Source organism: Beta vulgaris, chromosome 4, assembly GCF_026745355.1.
Source record: "Beta vulgaris subsp. vulgaris cultivar EL10 chromosome 4, EL10.2, whole genome shotgun sequence".
NCBI classification, from domain to species: Eukaryota; Viridiplantae; Streptophyta; class Magnoliopsida; order Caryophyllales; family Amaranthaceae; genus Beta; species Beta vulgaris.
In genome coordinates this window covers 66,263,346-66,288,346 of record NC_079205.1, presented here as the reverse complement: position 1 = coordinate 66,288,346, position 25,001 = coordinate 66,263,346, and the positions used below count along the sequence as shown (strand labels likewise).

Sequence of the window (25,001 nt, the reverse complement as noted above, 5' to 3'; positions counted from 1 at the left end):
TGATCCTTCGGGGGAGCAGAGTCAAGACAGCATTGACATTACAGGTTCGAAGATGCATACCATTGGGGAATCTGGAATGGAGAGGCTTTTGTGACATTAGTAGTATTTAAGTTGTTTTCGTAGAAACATCTTCACTTAAGTTTGAGGTTTATTTAGTTGGTGTGTTTAAGTTTGACATTGTCATTTGGTTTCATAAGTTTAATAAAGTTGATTTTGTTTTAATAAGTTTTCCGCTGCAACATTCTAAGTAAACCGAAACGTTATCACACGGGCGATAATGCCTGGGTAATTCTCTAGGTTTGTTATAAAAGTATTTTCTAGAAAGAGAGAATTACCGGGGTGTTACACGTCAATGCATTACTTTCATCCAGATCTACCCAGAAGAAGAAAAAGAAGGGGGGTTTAGCATTTTCACTTTGTATTTGTATAGTTAGTTAGTTAACATTATCTTATATTTTATACAAAATTATTTGGACTATTACACTAATTTGAAATTTTTATGTTATTTTCTTAATCCTCATTGGTATGAAATGAGTTGAATATGACCATTGAAAAGCTTGCAAACGATCTTTAAGAAGTCTATCACAAATATTAATGATATATTTCTTCCGTTCTTAAAAAATATGTAATAATGAGATTTGTACATTATTCACCACTATCAATTGTGATTTTTACGTAAATAAAAATATTATATTGTGGGATCCTGTTAGATACGTCTCGATGTATAATTACAAAATATCATTTTATTTATAATTTTTTTCAAAAATCAATTAAAGATATTAATAGTTAAAGTTGCATATTAACAAGCGTGAAAACTCAATTGTTGCAATAGAAAAAGAACGGAGGAAATACTACCCAAACTTAATATTTTTGTCAGGGCTTGGTTACTTACTTTGCAAATGGGCTCGTTTTAGAGCTGATCATTTTGGCCCGACCCGACTCGCTTTTTGGGCGGGTTGTGGACAAGATTTTTGGGCCCACGGTCGAGGACGACCTGTTTTTTTTTTTTTTTACTCTGGGCGGGTTTTAGGCAAGCCAAAAATGACTTTTTAATTAGCCTATATTTTTTGGCCCGCCCCGATTTTGGCTTGAAATAGCGGACTTTAAGCACTAAATTTTGGTCCAAATTTTGACATGGTCGATCCGACCAATGGGCAATTTTTTAAGGCATGTCCTGTCCCGAACCCGACCCTCCCCATGATCACCTCTAGCTCGTTCACGAGAAAATTACGGACGTATCAACTCATTTGTCTCCATATCTATTGCTACAAATACAATACAATGATACAAGTATACAACAAATATGTTGATGTAAGGATCCCACGTTAAGCTGGAAAAAAAGGAATAAATGAATATTCATGTTCTATTGAAATTGTACTTTAGGGAAGAGATGAGAAAGGATTAAAAAAAAAATATACAAGACAATCTGAAATGAAAATGTCAAAGTCTAAAAGTCCTTTCGGACCAAAAATACAAAGGGCATGTGAAAAATGACATATATTTGTTTCAATGGCATAAAACAATCAAGTGTTACTAATGCAAGAAAAACGTAATGAACTCAAGCTATGATCACCAGACGTAATCATCAATCATTACAGACATCCAAAATAAATAGTTATTTGATCAATTAAATCTACATAAAAAGGGTTAAGAAGAGGAATGATACACTCACAATGTGTCACTAGGTGGACAAAAAAAATACAAATGGGGGGTGTTTGTTTAGGGAAGATTAGGGGTGGGAACGGAATATTGTATCCCTATGGGTAGATATCCTATGTTTGTTTGAGGGGATATCTAAGGGGGCGTTTGGTTGGGGGTTTTAAGAAAGGGTAAGGGAAAGACCATTAATAAAACTCTTTTTTGTTGTTTGTTTCACCATTTTAATGAAACCCTTTACCTATTTTTCCTATTAGGTTACCCCCAAGTCGTCTAAGTTGATTACCCCACCCCCAAGGGTTTTGAAAACCCTTACCCCAACTCATTACCCTCCTCTCTCTCTCCTCTTCTACTGCTCAACTCACTTCAACAATTTCCCTGTGAGGCTGTGACCACCGCGTCGACCGACCACCGGCCAGCCTGTGACCACCGCGCCGACCCCGACGACCCGGCAACCAATGTAAGTATTGTTTTTCCCCCTCTTCTCCGGCGAGTTATGTTTTTTCTCCGGCGACCAATGCATGATTTCTACTCAAAATTTTGATTACATATAAAGATGAAATTGTTTTCCCTGTATGATTCTTTCCGATTTATGCTCAAACCAATGCATGATTTTCTACCCCGACGACCAATGCTCAAAATTTTGATTTCTACCCCGACGACCCCGGTCGACCAATGCATGATTTTTCCGGCGAATGCAGTACAAAAAAATGCAGTAGTTAGTCTATAAACAAATGCAGTAGATGAAGATTACATATAAAGATGAAATTTTTTTCCCTATGACCACCGTATAAACAAATGCAGTAGATTAAAATTTTGATTTCTATTTGTTTTTTTGTGTGATTGTTCTGTACAGTAGATGAAGATTTATAAACAAATGTGATGTTTGTGATAAATCATGCTTTCTTAAGAGATTTTGTTTATGACTGTTCCGGTGGATTTTGCTTATTGATATGTGCACTCTTTCTTAAGAGAGATGGCAGAATTGGGCTTCTTAGGATCATAAACAACTGAACAATCAATGAATCTATAGAATTTATGATCCTAAGAAGCCCAATTATATGGATTTAACTAATCTCCCCAAAACATAAGCTCTAGATCGAACTGTGAAGCTTAGTGACATATTTACTGCTGCAGTTGGTACACCCATTGAATTACCCACTAAACTCTGCCCACTAGAATTGGAATTTTGGTGAGGTTTTGGGTGAGATTGTTGTTGGTATTGTTGAAAGTCTTTGATATGAATGATTTAGAATGAAGTTTTCTTCTATGATCTTATTTGATGACTATGTCAAACACTATTCCTTCAATATATGTATATATGTGAGCTTTAATATTATGAATTGGAGCATTATCAATGATATATTTTCTTGTAAAATATGTTGCGTGAGAAGTTGTACTTTGTCTAATGTGAGATTACTGTTGAATGGGTGAACTATATAAATTTGTGAATTATATTACATGAAATAGGCAAATGATATGGTATTGTTTATGTTCTTTTCTACAGCAAATGGCTCGTATTGGTCTTTCTTTGAGAAGGAGGAGAGATTTGGAATTTATTCGATTTGTCATTATTTTAATTAATTGTGTTGTATTGCTACATTTAATGTGGTACACAATTAGGAAAAGCATACATGATTCTTAGCATCTAACATTAGATAAACGAACTAGAAGAAAGAGGAGAATGTATAACTTGAATAGAATGATTAAGGAAAGTGACACTTTGTGTAGAAACTTTCTTCGAATTAATAGGCGAACATTTGGTGCACTTCTTGAAATGATTAGAGATGTAGGGTTTAAGTGGTACAAAGAATATGTGTTTGGAAGAGATTGTTGCTGGATTCTTATATACGGTAGCTCACCATAAAAAGAATAGAATGATAGGTGCACATTTTTATAGAAATGGTGAAACCGTTAGTAGACAATTTCATGCTTGTTTAAGGGCAATCTTGAAGTTGCATGATGTGTTGCTTAAGAAACCTATACCAATACCAGAGGATTGCAATGATGATAGGTGGAAGTATTTCAAGGTACAATAAACAAACTCTTGTTATTTAAGCATAGTAGACATATAACACTTGATCTAAAATGGTATTTTCTTTTATTGTAGAATTGTTTAGGTGCACTTGATGGTACAATGATTAGTGTAACTGTACCTTCTGAGGATCGGTCTAGATATCGTACAAGGAAAGGTAACCTTGCAATGAATGTGTTGGGGGTGTGCTCACCTGAGATGGAGTTTATATATGTCCTACCTGGTTGGGAGGGATCAGCGCATGATGGTCGTATTCCTCGAGATACTATATCTAGACCTAATGGTTTGAAAGTGCCAAAAGATAATTCACTTAATAAAATAGTATTTTGAACTTTATATTGTAAAACAGGTTGAATGAGTACAATCACAGGTCAAAATAACTATAATCTAATAACCTGTTGATTCCCTTTCTTAAAAAACCAAACAGTCACAAAGGGAATCAGGGAGTATACCATTCCCTTTCAGGGTTGGAACCAAACAGACATACAAAATCAGGGTCATTCCTTTCCTTTCTCCTTGTAACCCTTTCTGGATTCCTTTCCCTTACCCCTGCGCGAACCAAACGCCCCCTAAATTCCCATGTGAAGAGGAATGAGATTAAACCCCTTCTTATCCCACCAAAATAAGATATGGGAGGGGGATTATTTCTGATTATGTTAAAAAATGAATTTACTCTTCATTAAAATATATACTTCACCAATATTGCTTGCTCTTCTTTTGCTATCCTTCATTAAAATGGGTAAATTTGTAATTTAGCAATATATTTCCTACTTAAGTACCTCATTCCAAACATGGGATAATAATATTCCCAACATAATCCCACTAACATATCAAACAAGGGATTGGGATATATTTAATGAATTCCCACCTTCTAACTCCCATTCCCAATCCCATCCTCTAATCCCCAAACTCTCAATCCCTCATACCAAATGCCCCGATGATGTTTTACATGATCGTAGAGAGGGGTAAAAAGACATAAATTCGGCAAGTCTTTGACTATCAGTATGAATAACTACAAGGTAAACAACGGTTAACTAGTTGATGAGCAACACCATGATACATAGTGCTCATGAATACCTAAATTCTAAGTTTTCTAACCATGTAATTAATCTTATAAATCCAAAACAAAGTAAAGTGAATCAAGAAATTACCATATACAACATCATCAAAAATCAAAATAAAAGCAAAGCGAGTAAGAAATTATGAAATATACCATCATAATTTTTTTTAGAGACGTTGCTTGTCCAGGTGGCCAGACCATGAAAACAACAAGAGCATATCTAGCTCCTCCAATCCTTTGTTTTGTGTTAAAAAGTTGTAGATTTTTTATTATGATTGGTGGTATTCTATATTGTAAAAAGACATATAATATAGATTTGCCATATACTACCCCGTCCAGGGGATGCATAAATATCCGATCCTCATCTGATCAATCCGATTTTTTGAGTTTCAAATACTTTGGACCGGATACGATATTCGGAAATATTTGGAATATGGTGATTTCTTCTAATATTTGCTCCGAAAATATATGTTTTTAAGACGGGATATTCGGAAATATTAGGTTTCCTGACCGGATAATCGAAATATCTTATGATCTGAAACTTATTTTATGTACTTTTTTTTCTTTAATTTTTTTGTTTTGTTTTCAGTAATCGCCATAATCAATTAATGGAAGTATGAAACTATGAAACATTTGTTTGACATCTCTTGCAGTTTTACTCATGGAGAAGGGGAAAATAGAGGGGAGTTCAGCAAACGCCAAAACCAAATGGGAGGATCCAACTCGGCAGCCGTCAAAACCATGGCACTCATATATCTCAGATGACTTGCCTCGCTCTTTCATGGAATCAGCTGATGCTGCTATTCGCTCGGCCTGCTCTCTTCATCACGACTCTTCTACTCGTCTTCGCTTTATGCAGGTCCTTCTTGCTGGTTTTGGTCCAATCTCTTATATCAGTCCTGGATTTTATATGCATTGCATTTCTGGCCGATTTCTTCCTTTTCCCCAAATTTAAAAGTCTTAGGGTATCATTCGTGTTTTTATATGCGCTTTAATCGTGGTGTAAATCAATGTCTAGAATTTTTATAACTTGGACTGTGTTCTGTTGACTCTTGGTATCCTTTTACGGTTATTAAGAGAAAGCGTATTTCATAACTTGTATCCTATCTTTGTTGATTGCGTGCTGAATTGATGATGACTCTGGCTATTTCGCCATTGCGGTTATCCTTGGATTACTGGCAGCTAGTAAGGTTTATTCGGGATTGCTTTTCTGTACAGGATCTTATTCCAGAAGTAAAGTTTAAGTTTTCCAATTATGAAGAAGCCTGCATCAAGAAATTCAAAGGTAACTGATTTTATCCTTGTTAAATTAGCTACACATGCATATTGGAGCTTGTATACGTCGTCATATGGATCATTTATATGCCTGGAAGTTTCACCCTAGATGTGTTCGAAATGTTTTCGTTCCCGAACCCTAGACCTCTTTGTGTTAAGGAAGCCTGAAATTGGCTGGATCATGTGGTTTTCACGTTTGGAACTGTGCTACTTAGAGCAAAATGCATCTACTTGGTCATTTTAACTCAACAATAGGATTATTGTTTGTCTTCGCCAATGGACAAGCGTTGTTCTTGCTCACAAGAAAGTATTATTGCCTCCATCCCCCATTTAATGTTATTTTGTGCTCAGGTACACGCATATTAAGAGTAAACTAATATATTTGGGGCTCGGGCGTTGCCCCGGGTTGGTATTGTGTTTCCGAACTTGATTTGCATTTTTTTTGCATTCCCACTAAAATATATTAAGGAAAATTGAATATTTAAAAGGTACAAATATAATAATGTGGACATTTAAAGCATGGTTAAAAGTTAATTGAGATGGTAATTGTATCATGTATAATAACACAATGTCATAGGTTCAAATCTTGTTGCAAACTAATTTTACTTTTGTTAATTGACACGACTTATGTACACATTGGACAATTCTAGTGGAGTAACAAAGGTGCCACGTAGCGTGTATACATTGTCACGTACACCTTTTAATATATTTGTATAGATAGATAATATAGGACTCTAGCCCCTTGGCCTTTTTGTTAGGCAGTGACATAGTGTAATAGTAAGTTTTTCTTTTTTAAAGTTGACTACGGGTGGGTGTGTCTCAAAGAGAAAGAGATTGTTAAACAGAGACAAATTGTTAGTGGAATGGCTTACATCATGAGTTGAGTGGATTGGATGGGGTGAGAGTTTTTTAAGGTAAAGGATAATTGTAGTACCTCCGTATTTTTTTAGTTGCACCATTTGTTTTTTCACATTTGACGAGACGATCCTTTGAACGTAAATATCTCTTAGTGGGTGTAAGTAAAAATTATAAAAATTTGATATTTGGAATCCTTGCATTGAGACGAATCTAACAAGATCCCACTTGACTATGTTTTTTCTTATATAATAATGCGAGATAGTTTAACAAGTTTGGTTGATGAATAGTGCCACAAAACCAAATGGTGCAACTACAAAAGTATGGAGGTAGTAGTATATAAGACAATCATATGAGGATGGAGGGATTATGCTTCCTCCCCACTTAATGTCGGCCTCCCTCCCTTTACAAAAGAAAGAATTTATTGCCATTAGTCATACCTTCACATTGTCCTATTTATTTGTCTACACATATCCTCGAGCTTTATTTTTTCAAAATTTGTGTGCTAAATGAAAATGAGAAATTAAAACATGGTAAGGACCCCCCAAAAAACATAGTCCCATTTGTCATACCTTCACGTTATCCCAACCCACGTACCTCTCCTCACATATTTCCTCAAGCATTGTTTTTCCCCCAATATTTTTGCAAAATTAAAGAGGTTTTATACATCATAAGAAGGGAGTGATTCAACTTCCTTGTATGTTTATTGTAACATGGTTTATCTGGTTTGTGATCTCATATGACGATGCTTATGCAGACCCCTAGATTATATGCCTCTGATCTCATACATGCTTTTGAGGTTGCTAAATTGCTTCAGAAGAAAGTGGCTCATCGCTCATGGCATTGCCTCATGTCTGTCTTTATTATATCTCTGAATGCTTGACACTTCAGGCTCATTTAATCTTAAATGTTTTTTCTTGCTAGATGGGTTGGCCACTGGGTTACAGCACCCAACTATGACTGTGGGAATCACATTGGCTACGGTTTTTCTATTAATGAGGGGTATTCTTCTTCCCCTCTCTTTTCTTGTATCTTTCATGATGAATTTTTAATAGGTTGCTTGAAATGTTCCCTTATAAAGTTGTGTTGCGCTGTCCCTCTTTTTTGGGTATATTTTGCATATTATTGGAAGATCATCACGTGATAATATATACTACCTCCTTCCTTAAAAAATCTACACAGTTTGCTTTAGGGGATAACCAAGACAATTCCCCAAAGTAAGAGAGAGAAAGGCAAAATGTGAAAGCTACTTTTGATAAGTACAAAACTAAAATAAAATATTTTGAGGAGAGAGAATATATGAGTGTAGAGATGGTCAGATGGATCAAAAAGGTATGGAAAGATGATGGGAAAACTTACCATTTTTAGATAAAGTCAAAGTGCGTAGATGAAAAAGAAGCGGCTTGAAAAGGAAAGTGTGTAAATTAAAAAGAAATGGAGGTAGTAAATCACGAGGTGGTGTTGTATCACGTGTTGTATCACGTATGAACTCACTTGATTGCAACTCTGAGATCTTTGTACAAAGCCCTTTTGGAAGCGTGAGCATCCAACTTATGTTTTAGATTATTTTTGCATAGCATGATAGTGTACACAACTGGGTTGCCAAATGGCTATAGATTCAAAGTGGAAGATAATCATGTGGTATTATATGTGGTAAAACACTTTTCGTGCTATATTAGGTATAAACTCATATGATTACAATTGATCTTTGCGCACAGGCCTTCTGAAAGCTTGATAATTTAACCTATTCTTGTAAGCTATGAATGATCATCTTAAGTTTGTTGCGTCGTCTTAGTTTGGGCAAAAACGTGCTCGTCATTTATATGCAAATGATATATGTTGTGCCATAGCTCACTAACTATTTTTACATGAATGTGAATAAATCGTTAGTTTTAAAAAGAGGCAGAAGTTTTTCAATGATTATTTTAAATTAAGTTAATGTTTTCATTATGTCATTCAGTAGGAAATGCTTGAATCTAATTCAATGGAGGTTTGCTGGCTTTTTAGGGAAATAAAGTAGCTAATTAGCATCTACTCCCTCCGTTTCCTAAAGATCTTTCCTCTTTCCGTTTAAGTGCGTTTCCAAAAGATCTTCCCTCTTTTACTTTGTTCCTTATTTGGAATTTTTTTTCCTTTTTACCCTCTCATGTCCCTATCATATGGTCCACCATTACATTATTAATTCAATTTTACTCCCTTTCTCTCTCATACTTTAACCCCTTTTTATTTGTTTATTTATCTTAACCCCTTTATCTCTCTTACTTTATCCACCCCATACCCCCACACAAATGGATCCTCCTTGGTATCTGTAGGAACAGTAACCAGGAAGATCTTTAGGAAACGGAGGTAGTATTAACTAAAATCTTAATCAAAGTCGAGTTGTAAATTGTTTGAGCACCTTGAAAGCATTATAAGCCCAAATTGTGCTAAAGAGGGTTTGAGTTTTTTCTGAAAGCCTAGTTATGCTAAACAAATTTTCTTCTTCTCATGGAATCTTAAAGAAATTTATATATTTATTTACCTTCAGGCTTTGCTGTGCGCAATGTACATAGTTTGGTAGTTCTTGCAAAGGCGCACTATGAATACTTGACGTGTTATTCATTTTGGAACTTCACTTGGTTATTTTTCTAACGTTCTTTATGATTTTGTCCATCTCGCAATAATATGAGTTAAGTTTTGTTATTATGTAAGGAAATAAATGTTTTATTTATTTTCCTTCATGATTCACTGGTGCTCTAGTTTGCACTTTCTATGTGTGCAGGTCCCAGAAGGTTCTTGTTTCACCATACGGTGGGTCGATTGCAAAGTGAAGAGGTAATTTCTTTTAGTAGGTTATGTGTCATCTTCTGCTTTCTGGTTGATATTCCTTGGAAATAACAGTATAACACCATCAAGAGAATTTTCCCCCCTTTTCAACTTGCGATTTTAACCCCCCATTGCCACCCCCCACCCCCACAACCTCGCCAGCCCTCTTCCCCTGCCCATTCGATTTCTCGCCCCACCACCGTGCCCCCACACCACCATCACTATGCGCACCACCTCCGGTGCTGTCGCCCTTCGCACACTAGGAACCCACCGACAACCCCACCGCAGAGCCCAACACGCCTCTTTCCTTCGCTCTCTTTTCGGCTTCGAATTGCTCTGCTTTGCTTCTCCCCTCTCCTGTTTGTTGCTCGCGTTGTGATGCTGTCGGCCTATTGTTCGTCGCCGCTGTCGGAGCTTAGTTCTCCCCCTTCCTTGCTATGCGTTTCTTCCCTAAAATCGAATGGGTGGGGGCCCTGCTGGGCGTCGTGGGGGTGGGGGTTGCGGAAGGTGGGGGGTGGGTGGGGGATGGGGGCAAGGATGGTGGGAGGGTGGGGGAGGGTGGTTAGGGGTAGGTTTAGGGTTATTGTTAGGGTTAGGGCTAAGGGTTGGGTTTAGGGTTAATAGTTAATTAAGTTGAAATCTAAAAAATTAGGGTTAATGACTATCAGCGGTTAACACCTTTAGTCATCAAGGTTATCTGAGTGTATTAGCTTGAAACTTAGGGATACCTCGTGTATTTTGAAAATTTGGGAGGTACAAGGTGAAAAAACCGTTATAAATATGTAATTTTTTTTTTATAAAAAATGCAGATTCCGGTCAAACAGGTCCAAAATCGAACCGGAATTTTTCCAGTCTGGTCTCAGTTCAAAAAAATTTCAGATTCCGATCCACCAGTCCAACCGGTTTCGGTCCTGGACCGGTGCACACCTCTCAGTCATGATCCTTGAGTTGATTTGGACTCAATATGAATAAACCGAATTATAGAAAAAAAATCTACTCCCTTCGCCCCGAATTGGTTCAAACACTTTTCTTTTTTATGTGTCTCATAATACTCCCTTCATTTCTATTTGTTCGTGCTTACTTATTGGATGTTTCATAATATTATTCCTATAGAGAATATTACATAATTTTGGCAACAAAAAGTAAGAAAGAAGTACCAAAAAGTAAGAGAAGGTGTAAAAAATGAAGAAAAGTTACCAAAGTGATGAAGTTTTGAAAAGTAAGAGATAGAGTCCAAAAATGTATTTTACCTTGGTCTCTTCCCATATTCTATATATGTTGAAAAAATAGGAAAGGAGGGAGTAGTTTGGAAACTATTTATTTTACGCCTCTCTTCAATCCCCTTTGGCCTACCACACACTCTCTCTCAACAAAAAACCTCTCTTCTTTAGTTAATTCCCCAACATCTCCTATCGTATGTAAGTTTTAAATAAAATGACATTTGATTGCCACTCAACAACTTATCTCTTAAATTTACGTGCCATGATAATTGACAAAAGCCCAATAGTTATGATTGTTACTAAAGATGGTGGCATCTAGTACCACATAATTCAAATAAACTAACGAAAATATAATTTTGGATCAATCTAGCTTATATTTTGTAGTGAATTTAGTCAAAAGTAAAATTAAGTTTACTTATTTAGTCACCTTATGTTTTTCCTGCATGAAATTTTGTGGAAACATTCTTGTTGACTTAGTCATGCTTAGGTTCTTTTGTATACTAATGGTAGTTAATTAGGTCTATATACGTTGACATATTTAATATGTGTAGAAATAAAGAATCAAATAACATACACTATACACATGCAATACTCACGGACGGGCCACACGCATGGAAACTTAGTTTACGCAGGGGACCCATATTTACTCTACAAATATGTGTAGGTCCTCGTAATTCGAGTGAGATTGTCATGGCGCAAAAGCAGATGGCCCACCCTACCCAAGAACGCTTATGTCATACGGGAACTCATATCTGTAAAGTATAAACAATTATGGTTTTGATATCCGGTAGGAATAATAAGAATCAAACTTCAGGTTGAACTCTCAGACCCATCAATCAAAATTAACTGGTTGTGTTTCATCAAAGGTAGGTTAGGTGTAGCGCTTACAAGGTTGTCAAGACTTAGTGTTTTCCTCACTTATTAGATTTAGGGGAAGAGCTTTACATGGACAAAGAAGTTTCCTCAAAAATTGTCTTAGGGTGGAAAGATAACCACAATGCTCGACTCTTGGAGATTTAAGGCCTTGTAGGTGTAGCTCTTTGTGAAAGGTTGGATTTTTTGGTTTACTTAGATCTAACTTTAAATTGGATGCAAATGAATTTTGTTGCAACTTCCAATTTTATGAGACAAGAAGATTATTCAAAGACTCACTTAAGGAAACCATCTATAGTCTATCCAATATCGGGTGATTTTGATTCTAAAATTTTAAGGTACAAAAAGACAGGATTTCTAGTAAAATTGAAAGGGACAAAAAGTAGGAAGTTGTAGTGAATTTGAAAGGGACAAGTTTTAGTAAATTAGCTCATTTCATGGTCTCTACTGTATTCTTTATGGTAAGTGGCATTATGAGTGAAATTGAGAGGTAAAAAATTTGGAGTTGCTTGAGAAAGGACAATCCTATATTCTTTTACAGTAATTATTGGATTACTTAATAGAAAGGAAAAATTGACAATAGGGGTCTGAATTTTGGGTGATAATTTGTAATAGGTCTAAACTATTGATTAACCTATGTAAGTCCCTACTTTAGGGGGTTTTAACTTTTAGCGGGCCCAAGTGATTTGAAATTGGCTTAATAGGTCATAACATGTAAAACATGGGTTACACGAGGAGGGTTAATTGAGGGAGAGAAGTAGGAAGTAAGTGAGATTTAAAAAAATTCACTTTAAAGTAAGGTGATCATGAGCCGGGCCGGGCTGGGCCAAAACTCAGGCCAAAAGTTTGTTCCCAAAGCCCGCTATTTCAGGCCAGATCGGGCCGGGCCCAAAAAATAGACTAAAAAGTCATTTTTGGCTTGCCCAAAGCCCGACCCAAAGCAAGGCCAAAAAGTTATGCCCAAAACCCGCCCAAAAATCGGGCCGGGCCGGACCGAGTGATTATCTCTAGTTTAAAGTCATTGAGGCCCACTAAAAGTTAAGACCTCATAAAGTAGAGATCTACACATGTTAATCGATATTTTAGACCTTTTAAAAATTATCACCCAAAGTTCAGACCACTATTGTCAACTTTTCCTATTAAAAAAAGTTTGAATAATTTGTTAGATTACCCTTTGATAATAAATGTGCTAGAAAGTTAGTTTAACAATTATCTCATTAAACTAAATGTAAGACTATGTTCTTCTCACCTAATTTTCACATATTTCAGAAAATTTAAGTTTAGGCCACTAAAGGCTACCCAAGATTAATCACAGCTACAATTAGCTCTAATAAGTTGGATAAGCTAAGTTTTAAGTTAAAAGCCAATGGAAGTTAAGTCCAAGTAAGTTTCTAGATACGGGAAAATCAAGTGAAGAGAACTCACCAAGTGTCCACTTTAATTGAAAGTTGATTTTGTGTTGCAAGACAGAAAGTCACTGCTAAACTATTAGAATTTAATGAATGAAAGAACATAAATGAGAGAGAGGAGAGAGATAGAACAGAATTGCGGAAGAGAAAGTAGAGGAGAATTGTACAGGGGAATGAGATTTTATTACTGATTTCTTGAATCATTACAAAAACAAGTTATTCAGTACTTATAGGCTAAGCCTCAATTGATTACAACAGAAACCCAGGAAACAAGGAAGTATAGTTCAGTTGTTTCAACTAATTTTCCCGCCAAAATCAGCTAACTGTTTTTGTCTATATTTTCAGCTTCTAACATACAGTGTTTTAACCTATAGCAAAATCAGGGTATTTGCTTTTAAAAGCTTCAGCATTCTCCAACAAGGCTTCACATTCTTCAGATGCATCCCAATGAACTAAGTACTAAGTACTGAGTAAGGGCCCTATTCTGATGCTTTGCAAACCTCCTATACAGAATAGCCCTCGGCTCTATGACTGTTGAATCATGCTGGCCTTGAAACCAAGGTGGAATATGCACCGGCAAAGTGCCATGGATTTTCTTTAACTGAGATACATGGAAGACATCATTGGAAAGTTCCAAATGCTTGTGAGCTAATTTCTGATTTATTCTGAGCTTGACAGATTGTTGTATGTTAGCTTGTAACTTGAGCTAGACCCACTCCCCAACTTGAAATTCTCTATCTGATCTATGCTTGTCTTGTCAGATTGTATTTTCATTCTAGATTGAGCTCTAGACAAGTAAAACTTCAAATCATATGTCATAGCTTTTCTCTTAACTAAAGCTATGTCTCTAACCTCATTGATAAACTCACCAGCTAAATAAGGAAGGTGTAAAGGATGTTAGTTATAGACTACCACATATTGTGTCAACTGAATACTGGAGTGAAAATGGGTGTTGTACCATCACCTCAGCCAAAGGGAGTCAGAAACGCCAAACCTTAGGATTCTCCCCCCACACCCCTACGGCCTACCTCCTTTATCACTGAGCGGTCATATAGGGGCCTTAGCTGGTGATTCAGGAATTTGGTTATTGTAGGTTGGTCTGGTCTATTGCTCTTTCCTTGTGCTTATTTTGCCTTAGGAGGAGCCCTTTACCACCTCACTTTCACCATCTGTTTCAGGGTGATACGTAGATGGCATGTTGAACTCAGTGCCATAAATGGAAAAGAGAGCCTTCCAAAACTTGCTAAGAAATAATGGATACCTGTGTGACTGACTATACTCCTCGGCCACCCATGCAGTTTAAACTTAAAACACATTGTCTAGGTATGCTTGTGCTACTTGTAGTGCAGAAAGATGATGAGACAAGGCCATGAAATGAGCATGTTTGCTAAGTCTATACACTACTACAAAGATCGCACTTTTACCATTGGAACTAGGTAAAGTAGTTATAAAGTCCATGGAAATATCATATCAAACTTCTTCATGTAGTGGTTTTAACTTTAAGAGTCCAGGATCAGCAGCATTATCATACTTAGAAGCTTGGCAAACTTGGCATTCTCTGACAGTTAAGTCTCTACCAGAATCCCCCCCATCAGTAATTTAGTCTCATAGAGGAGTCTGGTCCAACCAAAATTTCCCCTTTCGTTATAAGCAACCTCGATTTCAACTGCAATAGTCTGGAGATTATGGAGTTCCTCAATAATGGCCACCGAATTGTAATCCAGATGATAGCTCTGCTTTATTTGAACTATGAATCGGTGGAGATTACAGAAATGGCCAACAACATCTCAGAACCTCGTACTCTAGATAATGCATACGGACTTAGATATTCTTGACCACTTTTGTACAGGATCTCGTAGTCAAACCCCATCAATCTACACAACCAAAATTGTTGAAATGGTGTCGAAATCTTCTGTCGTAACAGCCGTTTCAAGCTCTTCTGATTTGTCCCAATGAAATATGGTTGCCTGCTCCCACTTTTAAATTGCAAGAGCAATAGCTAGGAGTTCTTTCTCATAGACTAGACCCAGAGACTTACTAATATAAGTTAAAGGGTGGCCTTCCTACATCAACTAACACAAAGTGCAGCTTTAAGCTGCTCAAAAGCCACTTGAGCCATGTCTTACAAACTTCCTGTGATACCCAGTCAGGCTAAGAGAACTCAACTCTTTAACTGAAGTGAGTAGGCAATTTTGTCATATCTTCAATTTTCCGCTGATCAGTTTCCACCTCTCTTCCACAGACAAAATGGCTGGATATTTCACCTTATCTTTGGCAATGGAATAATTGCTTTCCTAGTAAACATCTGATTTGCCCTCATCAGCTCAAAAACGTTCTCGAACCTTCTCCAACCAATGTTCTTGTAAAGCACACATCTTCTTAGCAAGGATTTGAAAACCTTATTCATGCAGCTTTGAAAATAGGTAGGAGCATTGGTTAAGTCAAAAGGCATAACCTAAAACTTAAAATTCCCTGTATGGGTTTTGAAGGCTGGTTTGGAGACATCATCTGAATGCACCCTAAGCTGATGATAACCTCCTCTAAGGTCCAGGCCTGCTAGCTCATCAATCAACTCTTCTACAGTTCTACCACAGGAATAGGTATCTTGTCTTTCACCTGTCTTCCTATCGAGTTCCCTATTTGTCTACACATAATTTCCAAGTGCCATCCTTCTTGCCTACCAACACTACAGCAAAAGGGCTACTGCTGTTCTGAGTAATTCCCCTACAAGTTGCTCATGACATCTCTATGCTTCAGTAATGGACTCGAATCACAAACAAACCAAGCTCACAGCCAAAACAAGGAATCAGCGAAATAGAAGCAAAACGAAGAACAGAGAAATATTTAATCCAGATATTTTAGGATAGTAGTATAGAGGCAAAACAGAGTTTTACACGATATTGGTGAGCATTCGAGAGGCTCCCACTCTCCCAAGCACCTTTCCTTCAACTTTCTAAATTATTCTGCTCCACCCTTCGCTATATATACAACTTTCTCTCACCTCATAACCAACTCTGACAAGTACTCCATTGTTTCGGCAAAATATTCCCCACTACCCCTTTTAGTAATTACTTCCCCAATTTACCCCTTTTTGTTGCACCTAGCAGATGTCAGCAGTGGTTTGGTGGGTTGGGGTGTTACATGGGTAGCTATAAGGTCTGATACTCACTGGGGTTGCATCTCTCTTTAAAGGTATTCAGTGACCAAATATGCAACACATCAAGATGTGGTAAGGCCTCCAATAGTGGTGACATATGCAAGGTGTGGTAAAAAGAAGAAAGCGGGTGAGAATGTGGAGAATAACAGAATTTCAGAGGATAATCTGTTAGTGATCATTGTTTATATAAAGAATTGGTCTATATATAGAGAGAGAGTTTCATTCAGAAAATTGTTGAGTTAAATCAAGTTATTAGGGAGAGTCGTGGCCTCTCGAATGCTATGCTTATCTTGTAATCATTCAGTTTCCTTCAATCAAACACTTCTCTCTCTTCTTGCTGAATCATTATTTTCATTACTCTGCATTCCTGTTTCGTTGTTGTTAGCTTGTGTTAAATGAGCAGATCCAATTCATTACAAAATACACCTCTTTGGGGTGGTAAGACCACAGCAAAACATCATGATACTTCTTTAGCTGGAAAACTGACTGAATTACTCTCTTGGTCTACACTCTACACTAACAGAGGAAAGTTCCACCAGAGGCACGAAACACAAATGTGCTGCATTCTCCATCAACTTTTTATTAGGATCACCTGCCACCACCTTCAGCTTCTTTGGTCTACACTAACAGGGGAAAACTGTTGGTGATCCAACTCAAACTGCATGAACAGTTCTTTAAAATCCCACTTGATCTGGCCTAGATTACTTAACCACTGTACCCCTAGCACCATATCACAATCTCACGAAGAGATTAACATCACCTCAGCAGCAAATTCTCTCCTATTCATCCACCCTATTGAACTCCTTATGACTGTGCTGACAAGCAATATGATTTTCATGAGCCACAGTGACGGATTGAGGGCTAAATAGACTCAATCTCACACCCAACTTCCTAGCCAAAGATAAATCCAAGAAGTTGTGAGTACTTCTTGAATCAATCATAATATAAAGTGGCTTATCATTCACCAGTCCCACCACTTTTCATTGTATGAAAGCTCCAGATAGAGCATTAATTGAAATGCAAGGCTCATCCCACTTAATCCTCCTCACTGTCCTCTTCTGTATTACTAATCTCACAGGAACTTCAACACTAAACAACTGAGGTTCTTTAAACTTACATTTGCGATTTCTATCATATTTTTCTATCACAATAGTGACATAATCTGTTTGCTATATTTTCACCTCTAATATCAGCAGGGATGTAAGTTAAAGGTCTTGGTTGAAATTTGTTATAGCTTGGGAAGGCTTAGTTTCTGATGCTGGTGATAATAAGGGTGGTTTATTTGCATTTGGGTTTTGGTTATAACTTATAAGGGACAGTTTGTAATGGTTTAGGAGAAGGTTAGGACAAAGAAGAAGAAGAAAATTTAGACATGGTTTTCACAGAACAAGCAAGTAGCTAAGTAACTACTACTCCTGCAGTCTTGCATATCTCACAGCCTCAGAAATGGTTGTGGGATCAAAGGCCCTTACAAAAGGCTTAATGGTAGGTTTTGTCGAACACATAGTCATCAAGTAACACATGACCATGTGGCAACAAAATAGCTCTCAAATGTTCAAAATTCATCAAACATCGATGTGATCCTCCAAAACATCAACCTAAACCAGTTTATCGAGGTGCTTAACTGCATTGAGTCCCATATTATCTTTGAATATTGCAGTCAAATCAATGATTAAATTATCCTAATCAACGTTTTTCGTAACAGTAAGATAACTAGAAACCCATGTTTCAGCTTTATCAATCTTGTAGCTAAGTCCACTCTATACTCATTAGCAATCTTGCACAAAGAGAACTATCTACTGCACTTCTTAATCCAAACTCTAGGATTTGTGTCATCAAATGAAAGGGTATTGCAATTTAAGTATCATACCTTGAGGTATGTGGAATTGACCTCATTATTGCAAATACGCTGAGATTATGAACAACTACCTCCCTTCTTAGTCTCCTTCTCCATTTGCATATTGGTAGCTTGCTCCTCGAGTTTTTTCTCCAGCATCTTAACTTGCTCCTTCATGTTTGAGAATTTCTTGGAGATCGCCTTAGAAATGGGTGCCATAATGTTGAATCAACTAACAAAGAACTCAAAAAATTTCACTATAAGTTTTTCTCTGATTTCACTCAGACACTCTAACAAAGTAATAAACAGCTTGAGTGCTTGTTTCTAGTTTCTATTTTGTGAATAATGGAGTTCTACTCATGGTGTCAAACAAGGCCGCATCGTAAAGGTTTTCAAATCTACCGAACCGATATTACTCGCATCGTAAAGGTGTAAAAAAACCGCATTTTAGGGGGGTTTTAGGGATATTTCATGGTTTAAGCCGATATTCAGCGATACGACAACCGCGTCATCCTCGTTCCCGCGTCACCGTTACCGCAACTCTGAGCAAAACCATATTTTCGAACTATGGTTATACTGTAGAAAGAAAAAGAAAGAAAGGTTGAGCAAGCAGCGTTTAGCTCTGATACAAAGTTGCAGGACACAAAGTCACTGCTAAGAATGTTAGAATTTTAATGAATGAAAGAGGAGAAGTGAGAGAGGAGAGAGATAGAACCGAATTTCATGAGAGAGAACTAGAGAAGAACTGTAGAGAGGAATGAGATTTTATTACTGATTTTTTGAATCATTACAAAAGTTGTTCAGTATAAAGGCTAAGCCTCAACGGATTATAACAGAAACCAGGAAACAAGGAAGTATAGCTAAGCTGTTTTAACTAATTTTACCGCCAAAAACAGCTAACTCTTTTTTCTATATTTTCAGCTTCTAACATTTTAAGTATTTTATCCTTTGGGGATTACGGTGCCCCCAATATTGGCGAAATTGTAATGCAGAAATTATACAACGTTATTGATACATAAGAAAAATAAGGGCTCGTTTCTTCACCTTTCCTATTTTTTTTTTCTTCCTAAAAAAGCTTCAAGGATTAGCAAGTAAAAGTCAGATTTAAAATACAAGGTGAAATTGGGCTGATATGGTCCAATCTAACTTTCATTTTTATGTCTTTTAATTTGAAAGCAGATACTTTGTCAGGTTTACCGTTTTGTCTAGGAGAAGCTTTGTGGATCCAATGATTTTTCTGTATAAACATGCAGGCACAGTTTGTCAGAGCTGAGAAAAGTGTGAAGATGCTGGAACTTTCTGTTGATTTGATGAAGAAGGAGAGCAGGAAACTGCTTGAAAGGGCATCTCTTGCGGAAAAGGAGATGATAAATGGCCAGACTGATCTTATGTAACTGTTAATGTATATAAGTATATTTACCTCCTATGCAGCCATTAAAATACCGCTTTCTCATATAGAAAGTCTTTGTAGGAATGCGGGTAAACATATTCGGCACCTAGCCAAGTCAGTGGATCAGGTCGAAAATCAAGCAGCAGGTACATATTCTCTGCATTTCCTAGTATTACTTCCAAGTTTGTTGTATGTGTAATTTTCGTTGGAAAATAGCAGTCTTTGGTTGTACGAAACTCTAAGCAATCAAGTTAGTAATTTTAAAACTTAGAATCATGTTTCCTAAAATTTGGCTGTGGTAATAATTTCGAACTTTCTTCTTCTTAGCTTGATAATATATCAAGTTGTTGTTAGAACATGTCAAATATGTTCTTTGAAAATATACTAATGCATAAAATATAGTTTGTTCTTTTTGACTTGCAACACATTTAATTTTCAGAAGTATCAAAAGACATTCAACATCACTTTATCTGACTTTTCTTTTATTGTTAATTTCTTCTTCATCACATGGCCCATATATTTTTCACATCTCTTTCACTCTAGTCATACCGCATTGACTTCCTGAAAACTTGTGCATCCCCCTGTTGCTCAGAGAAAGTATTTTACTAGGATACACATATCGCCGTGTCTGAGCGGTTTGCACTAGATTTTAAGACAGTCATATGTCCATACCTGGCAGGGAGACATTGCAACTCACCATGGTCTCTCTTTTTACTTCTTTTTGTTTTTATTCCCCCCCCCCCCAGATTTAGTGGATCTGCTGCGAGAGATACCAGGCAGGGAGGCATTACAACTTCGAGCGCAGGCAAGTCTATAAGTTTTGCCTTTGAATATAACTATGCTCTATATTTGGTGCTTCAAAATAATTGCCTAACGTAATTCCTTGTGATCACCCTCACCTCGTTTTGGAAAGTCTCAATTAAATATTTCTTTCAGTATCTTGATTTCTTAACACTAGCTATCTTTAGAAGTGTTATCCTAAAAATTTGTGTCAATTAGGATGGAGCCATTCTTTAATGTTGTGTGTTGCAATATTATATATATTCCACCTGAAGTTTTTACTAGTGAGTCGTGGCCTGTGGGAAAGTGAGTTATTTATTGAAATTTTGGTTTTGTTTGGAACTTTGGGACTATTCGTCATTGATTTTTGTCTTTAATTTTTTGAAAACTAAAATTAGAAACATGTAAATAGAAAAAGAAAAAGTAGATTTGTATTTTTGTTGTGAGTGCAAAAGTATGAATACGGTTAATATAAAGTTCATTCTGACTTAGATACACACTTTAAGTCTATTAGAGAGAGTGTATAAAGTTTAGGGGGCATTTGGTTTGGGGTTTTGAGGAATGGGTTAAGGGATCAAAATCAATTAGGTTGATTCCCTTGTTGTTTGTCAACACATTTTAATGATTCCTTTTATCCTCTCCTTTCCCCCAAAGTACCCTACTTTCATTACCTATCCACCCCCAAGGTTTCACTTACCCTTCCCCTCTACCTCATGGTCGCCTTGACCAAAAATTGACCACCACTAGAACCGCCACCCAACCACCGACCCACTACTCTAGGATCCACCACCACGCCGCACGGAAACCACCACGACACCAGCTCATCCACATAACCCATCCCGCAAGGCACTACCACCCAAACAAGGGGGCTGGTGGCACGGTAAGGCAAGGGGGCGGCGATGTGGTGGTGAAGAGAGAAAAGGAGAATATAGCGGAGCTATGGTGAAGAGAGGAAGATGGATTATCTACCCAAACAACATTTTTAATTGAAGGGTTTTGCTTTCCGCTCCCCTTGTTTCTCTTTCTTAAACCCTTTCCCTTTCCCCTCCATAAACCAAACGCCCCGTTATCATACTCCCTCCGCTTCTTTAAGTTCTTGGTTTTTCCCTTTAGGGTGTTTTAGAAAGTTCTTTCCATACATAATATTACCTTAGTTGGACAGAAAAAGTAAGAGAAACGTACTAGAAAGTTGGAGAGAAATTCCAAAAACTAAGATAGATATTACCAAAAGTGTGTTTTTTTAGTGTCTCCCCACATTCCCTATATAAAAGTTCAAGAAATGAAGGGAGCAGTTTAAAGGAGATAGAGAGGAAAGAAAAGAGAGTGGGCCAAGTATGAGTATATCATATATCTTTTGCCATAATATGAATAAAGTAAAGGGAGAAGTTCTATATGGAACAAACTGAAGCAGAAAGTGAGTAGTTCTTCATGGAACATAGCTGAGTAACTTTAAAATTTAAAATTAAAATTGGGAAATTGATAGTGTTGCAGGAGACAAGCTATGTTCCTTTTAGCAATATCTTTTTTAGCACCAAAATGGAACTTTGCGAGTAATCAACTTCACCATTTGACAAAAAATTCGCGATAATGCCATTCTCGGCAATCAAACCTTCAATGACTTCTTCTGCATTGAGAAACTTGTTCTTGGCTACTGCTGAACTTATTATGAAACTCTAATACAATCACGTAATCAGCTACTTCATCATATATCGCAACAAAAACCACTATGGTTTCATTCATGTATCCAGAGTAATGATTCATCACATTATTCACATAATCTTATATTCCAACTATGAAAAGATTCACTCTCCAAAAGTTTTTCGAATGATTTTATAACCTTTTGTATGCTGAGCAGCTTGAAGTTGTCTTGCTGCAGATGGTTGTGAAATCATCAAGCCCCATCCTGCAACGAGCTAAAATGAATCTATTCAAGATTCTGGTTCTCCAGAACTTTAAAACCTACTGGAAAATTCCTCAAAAATTCAATTTCTCAAAAACTTTCTTGTTTTTGAATTTTTGGCGGAAACTGGACTCACAAAAGAACGTCTCTGATACCGTTGTTGTAGGAAACAAGCTTGCTGACACTGTTGATAGAAAGATATGAAGAGAGTAGATGAATAAGAGGAGAGAGGAGAGAAGAGAAGAGAGAATTTCTAGAGAGAGAACAGAATTGAGAGAGGAAGAATTGTTTAATTCTTGAATGAATATGACATATTACAACTACAACTTTTATAAGAACTTAACAAAGCTTATCACAAGAAACTCACTAACAACTTTAATTAACTATGGTGATATTGAATTGATTCTAACTACTAGAAGTGGCGGATCCAGAGTGGGTTCAGTGGGTTCAACTGAACCCACAAGGATCCGGAGTACAACTGGGCAAATACTGGAACATAATGAATGATTATATATTAAACACACATATTATTTCACTGGACAACAATGTGTCTTAACGGTAAAGTATGCGTGCTTCTTTTTAAGCCCTTGAACACAAGGTCGCAGGTTCTACTCCTCTAGGTGTTTTTTTTTTTTTTTTTTCACTTTTCCTTAATCTTTTATTACTACATGTCTACAATTTATCTTTTAGTATATCTTTGTCTTCTATTTCGTTTTTTTAGTCCTTCCTTTATTAATTAAATCTCCTTTATATCTGTAAATATCACCCTACCACCAAGTATTATACATTAAAAGGTATTGTATCTTAGGCTATTTTTCATTTCCTTTCCATATTTTTATTTCTTAAGCAATCAATTAATCATGCATTAAGTGAAAGTAGTCACTGAAAATTCACTATGTTAATTACTTGATTCATTACTCATATATTTATGTGATATGCAATGCGAAATATGTTAAAAGGAGAAGGATTAAAAGTATATATATTTATAAAGAAATTTATATGTGCATTTTATAAACTAAATATGCAAATATTAATATACAAAGCTCATTATCACCCAAATTAAAATACAAAGTGCGTATTAGTGATGATTTGTTGTTAGTTAGTCATTTTAGATTTCATATTTTGTGCTAGTTTCTAATATTTCTTATATTTTTTCATTGTTCATATCATAGATATATAATTACTTTCAACATTGAGTTGATAGTTGGGTTTAATGTAAACTACCTTAGTAATTAATACTCGATCTGTAGTCCGTTTTATAATTCTGTATTTATTTTATAGGATAATGATAGTCTCTTGTACAAATATTTATTTTGTTATCTTTTGTAGTGATGTAATTAAGAATGAAATATCCACTAAGTACAATTGTTAAAAGTTATCCTTTCCATTTTAAAAAATATAACTCTTGATATTAAAATGTGTAGAATTATGTTCGAACAACTCCGAACCCATGTGGCTCAATTCCTGGATCCGTCACTTACTACTAGAGTTTTAATATTATTCCTTGTCTTCTAAATTGGCGCGAGATTGTTATTACAAATGATTGGAGAAATAATGAATTGTGCTATATTATCTGGCTCCTTTTATTTGGAACTCAGTTATACGTTTTTTGCATATATTCAGAATCATGCTTGTTTTGTTTGGAACTCAATTATTAATGAGTGTTGCATATTATTCATATTTCTTCCGTTGACCAGGTGGCTTCAGTAGCTTCACTTCTTAAGCAGCAACGAACTGGTCTGGCAAAAAGGAAGATCAAATTAACGGAAATGGGAGTTCCAGTTTAACGAATTATGAGCTGACAGCTAATGACAGTTGTATCATGCAAATTGTAAGATGTTTCAGGTTCCTAATAGCTACCGATAAATGTCAAGAAACAGCAACTACTGGTTCTATCACAAGTCCCCTTTTTTCCTTTTTTTTTAGGTGCTGACAACAATAAGATATCAAAGTTCAGTACCAAACTAACATATGTTAGTTTTGAGTACCCAAATTAGAACTTTTTAAAGTTCAGTACTCAAACTGAAACAAAAGTAAAGTTCAGTACCATATTGTGTACTTAACTGGTTTTTTGGAGGTACTTTTATATATTCATTTGGTGTTATAATTATTGTTGTAATATAAGGTAGTCTCACTTAAGACTATAGTGCCAAAATCAACAATTCAAAATAAACTAAAAAAAATAAGATCTACTTTATAATCTATCAAACGAGTCTTATTTGGAGAAGTTGTACTCTCGTACTAGTGTGTCCTAAAGAAGTAAAGTAGTGTGCTGCATTATTGGCTTTTGTGGTATACAATATTGGTATTAGATGATTGCAACAAATGGAGATACAAGCTAGAGAAGAAAAGTAGTGTGCTGCATTATATGGTGTTAGATTATTGATTGCAGCAAATGAAGATACAAGCTAGAAAAGAAAAGTAGTGTGCTGCATTATATGGTGTTAGATGATTGATTGCAACAAATAAAGATACAAGTTCATGAATGCCATTCAACTAGTGGGGTATTAGAATGTTGAAATTGTATCCAGATGAGTGAAGACATTTTCAATTGAAGCCCATCATTGAAAGCAATACTTCTTATCAAAGGGGAGAGTGTGATATCGAGATTATAAGTTGAAGCTATGTAGAAGAATATTTGTGACAATTGAATGATTTTAAAAGGAACCACCAAATTTAATTTGATAATAAATGGGTTAAAGGTGCTGACAACATTAACGATATGAGTTTTTAGGAATATTTTTAGTGT

The 25,001-nt window shown here is 36.2% G+C and overlaps 1 protein-coding gene across 2 annotated transcripts; it reads left to right on the top strand.

Annotated features, from left to right (window-relative positions):
• The first annotated feature begins 1,962 nt into the window (after positions 1–1,962).
• On the top strand, positions 1,963–24,359 carry LOC104889828 (hypothetical protein). 2 transcript variants are annotated; one of them, XM_048643878.2, is made up of 9 exons: positions 1,963–2,116; positions 5,405–5,610; positions 5,970–6,036; positions 7,806–7,883; positions 9,643–9,695; positions 19,436–19,572; positions 19,654–19,718; positions 20,319–20,377; positions 23,950–24,359. In XM_048643878.2, exons 2-9 carry the CDS (start codon positions 5,413–5,415, stop codon positions 24,037–24,039), a joined length of 747 nt encoding a protein of 248 aa, XP_048499835.1. In that variant the 5' UTR covers positions 1,963–2,116; positions 5,405–5,412; the 3' UTR covers positions 24,040–24,359. The 2 variants fall into 2 exon arrangements, with proteins under 2 accessions (XP_048499835.1, XP_048499836.1); XM_048643879.2 differs by lacking the exons at positions 1,963–2,116; positions 20,319–20,377 and having other exon boundaries at positions 5,332–5,610.
• Positions 24,360–25,001: the final 642 nt, after the last annotated feature.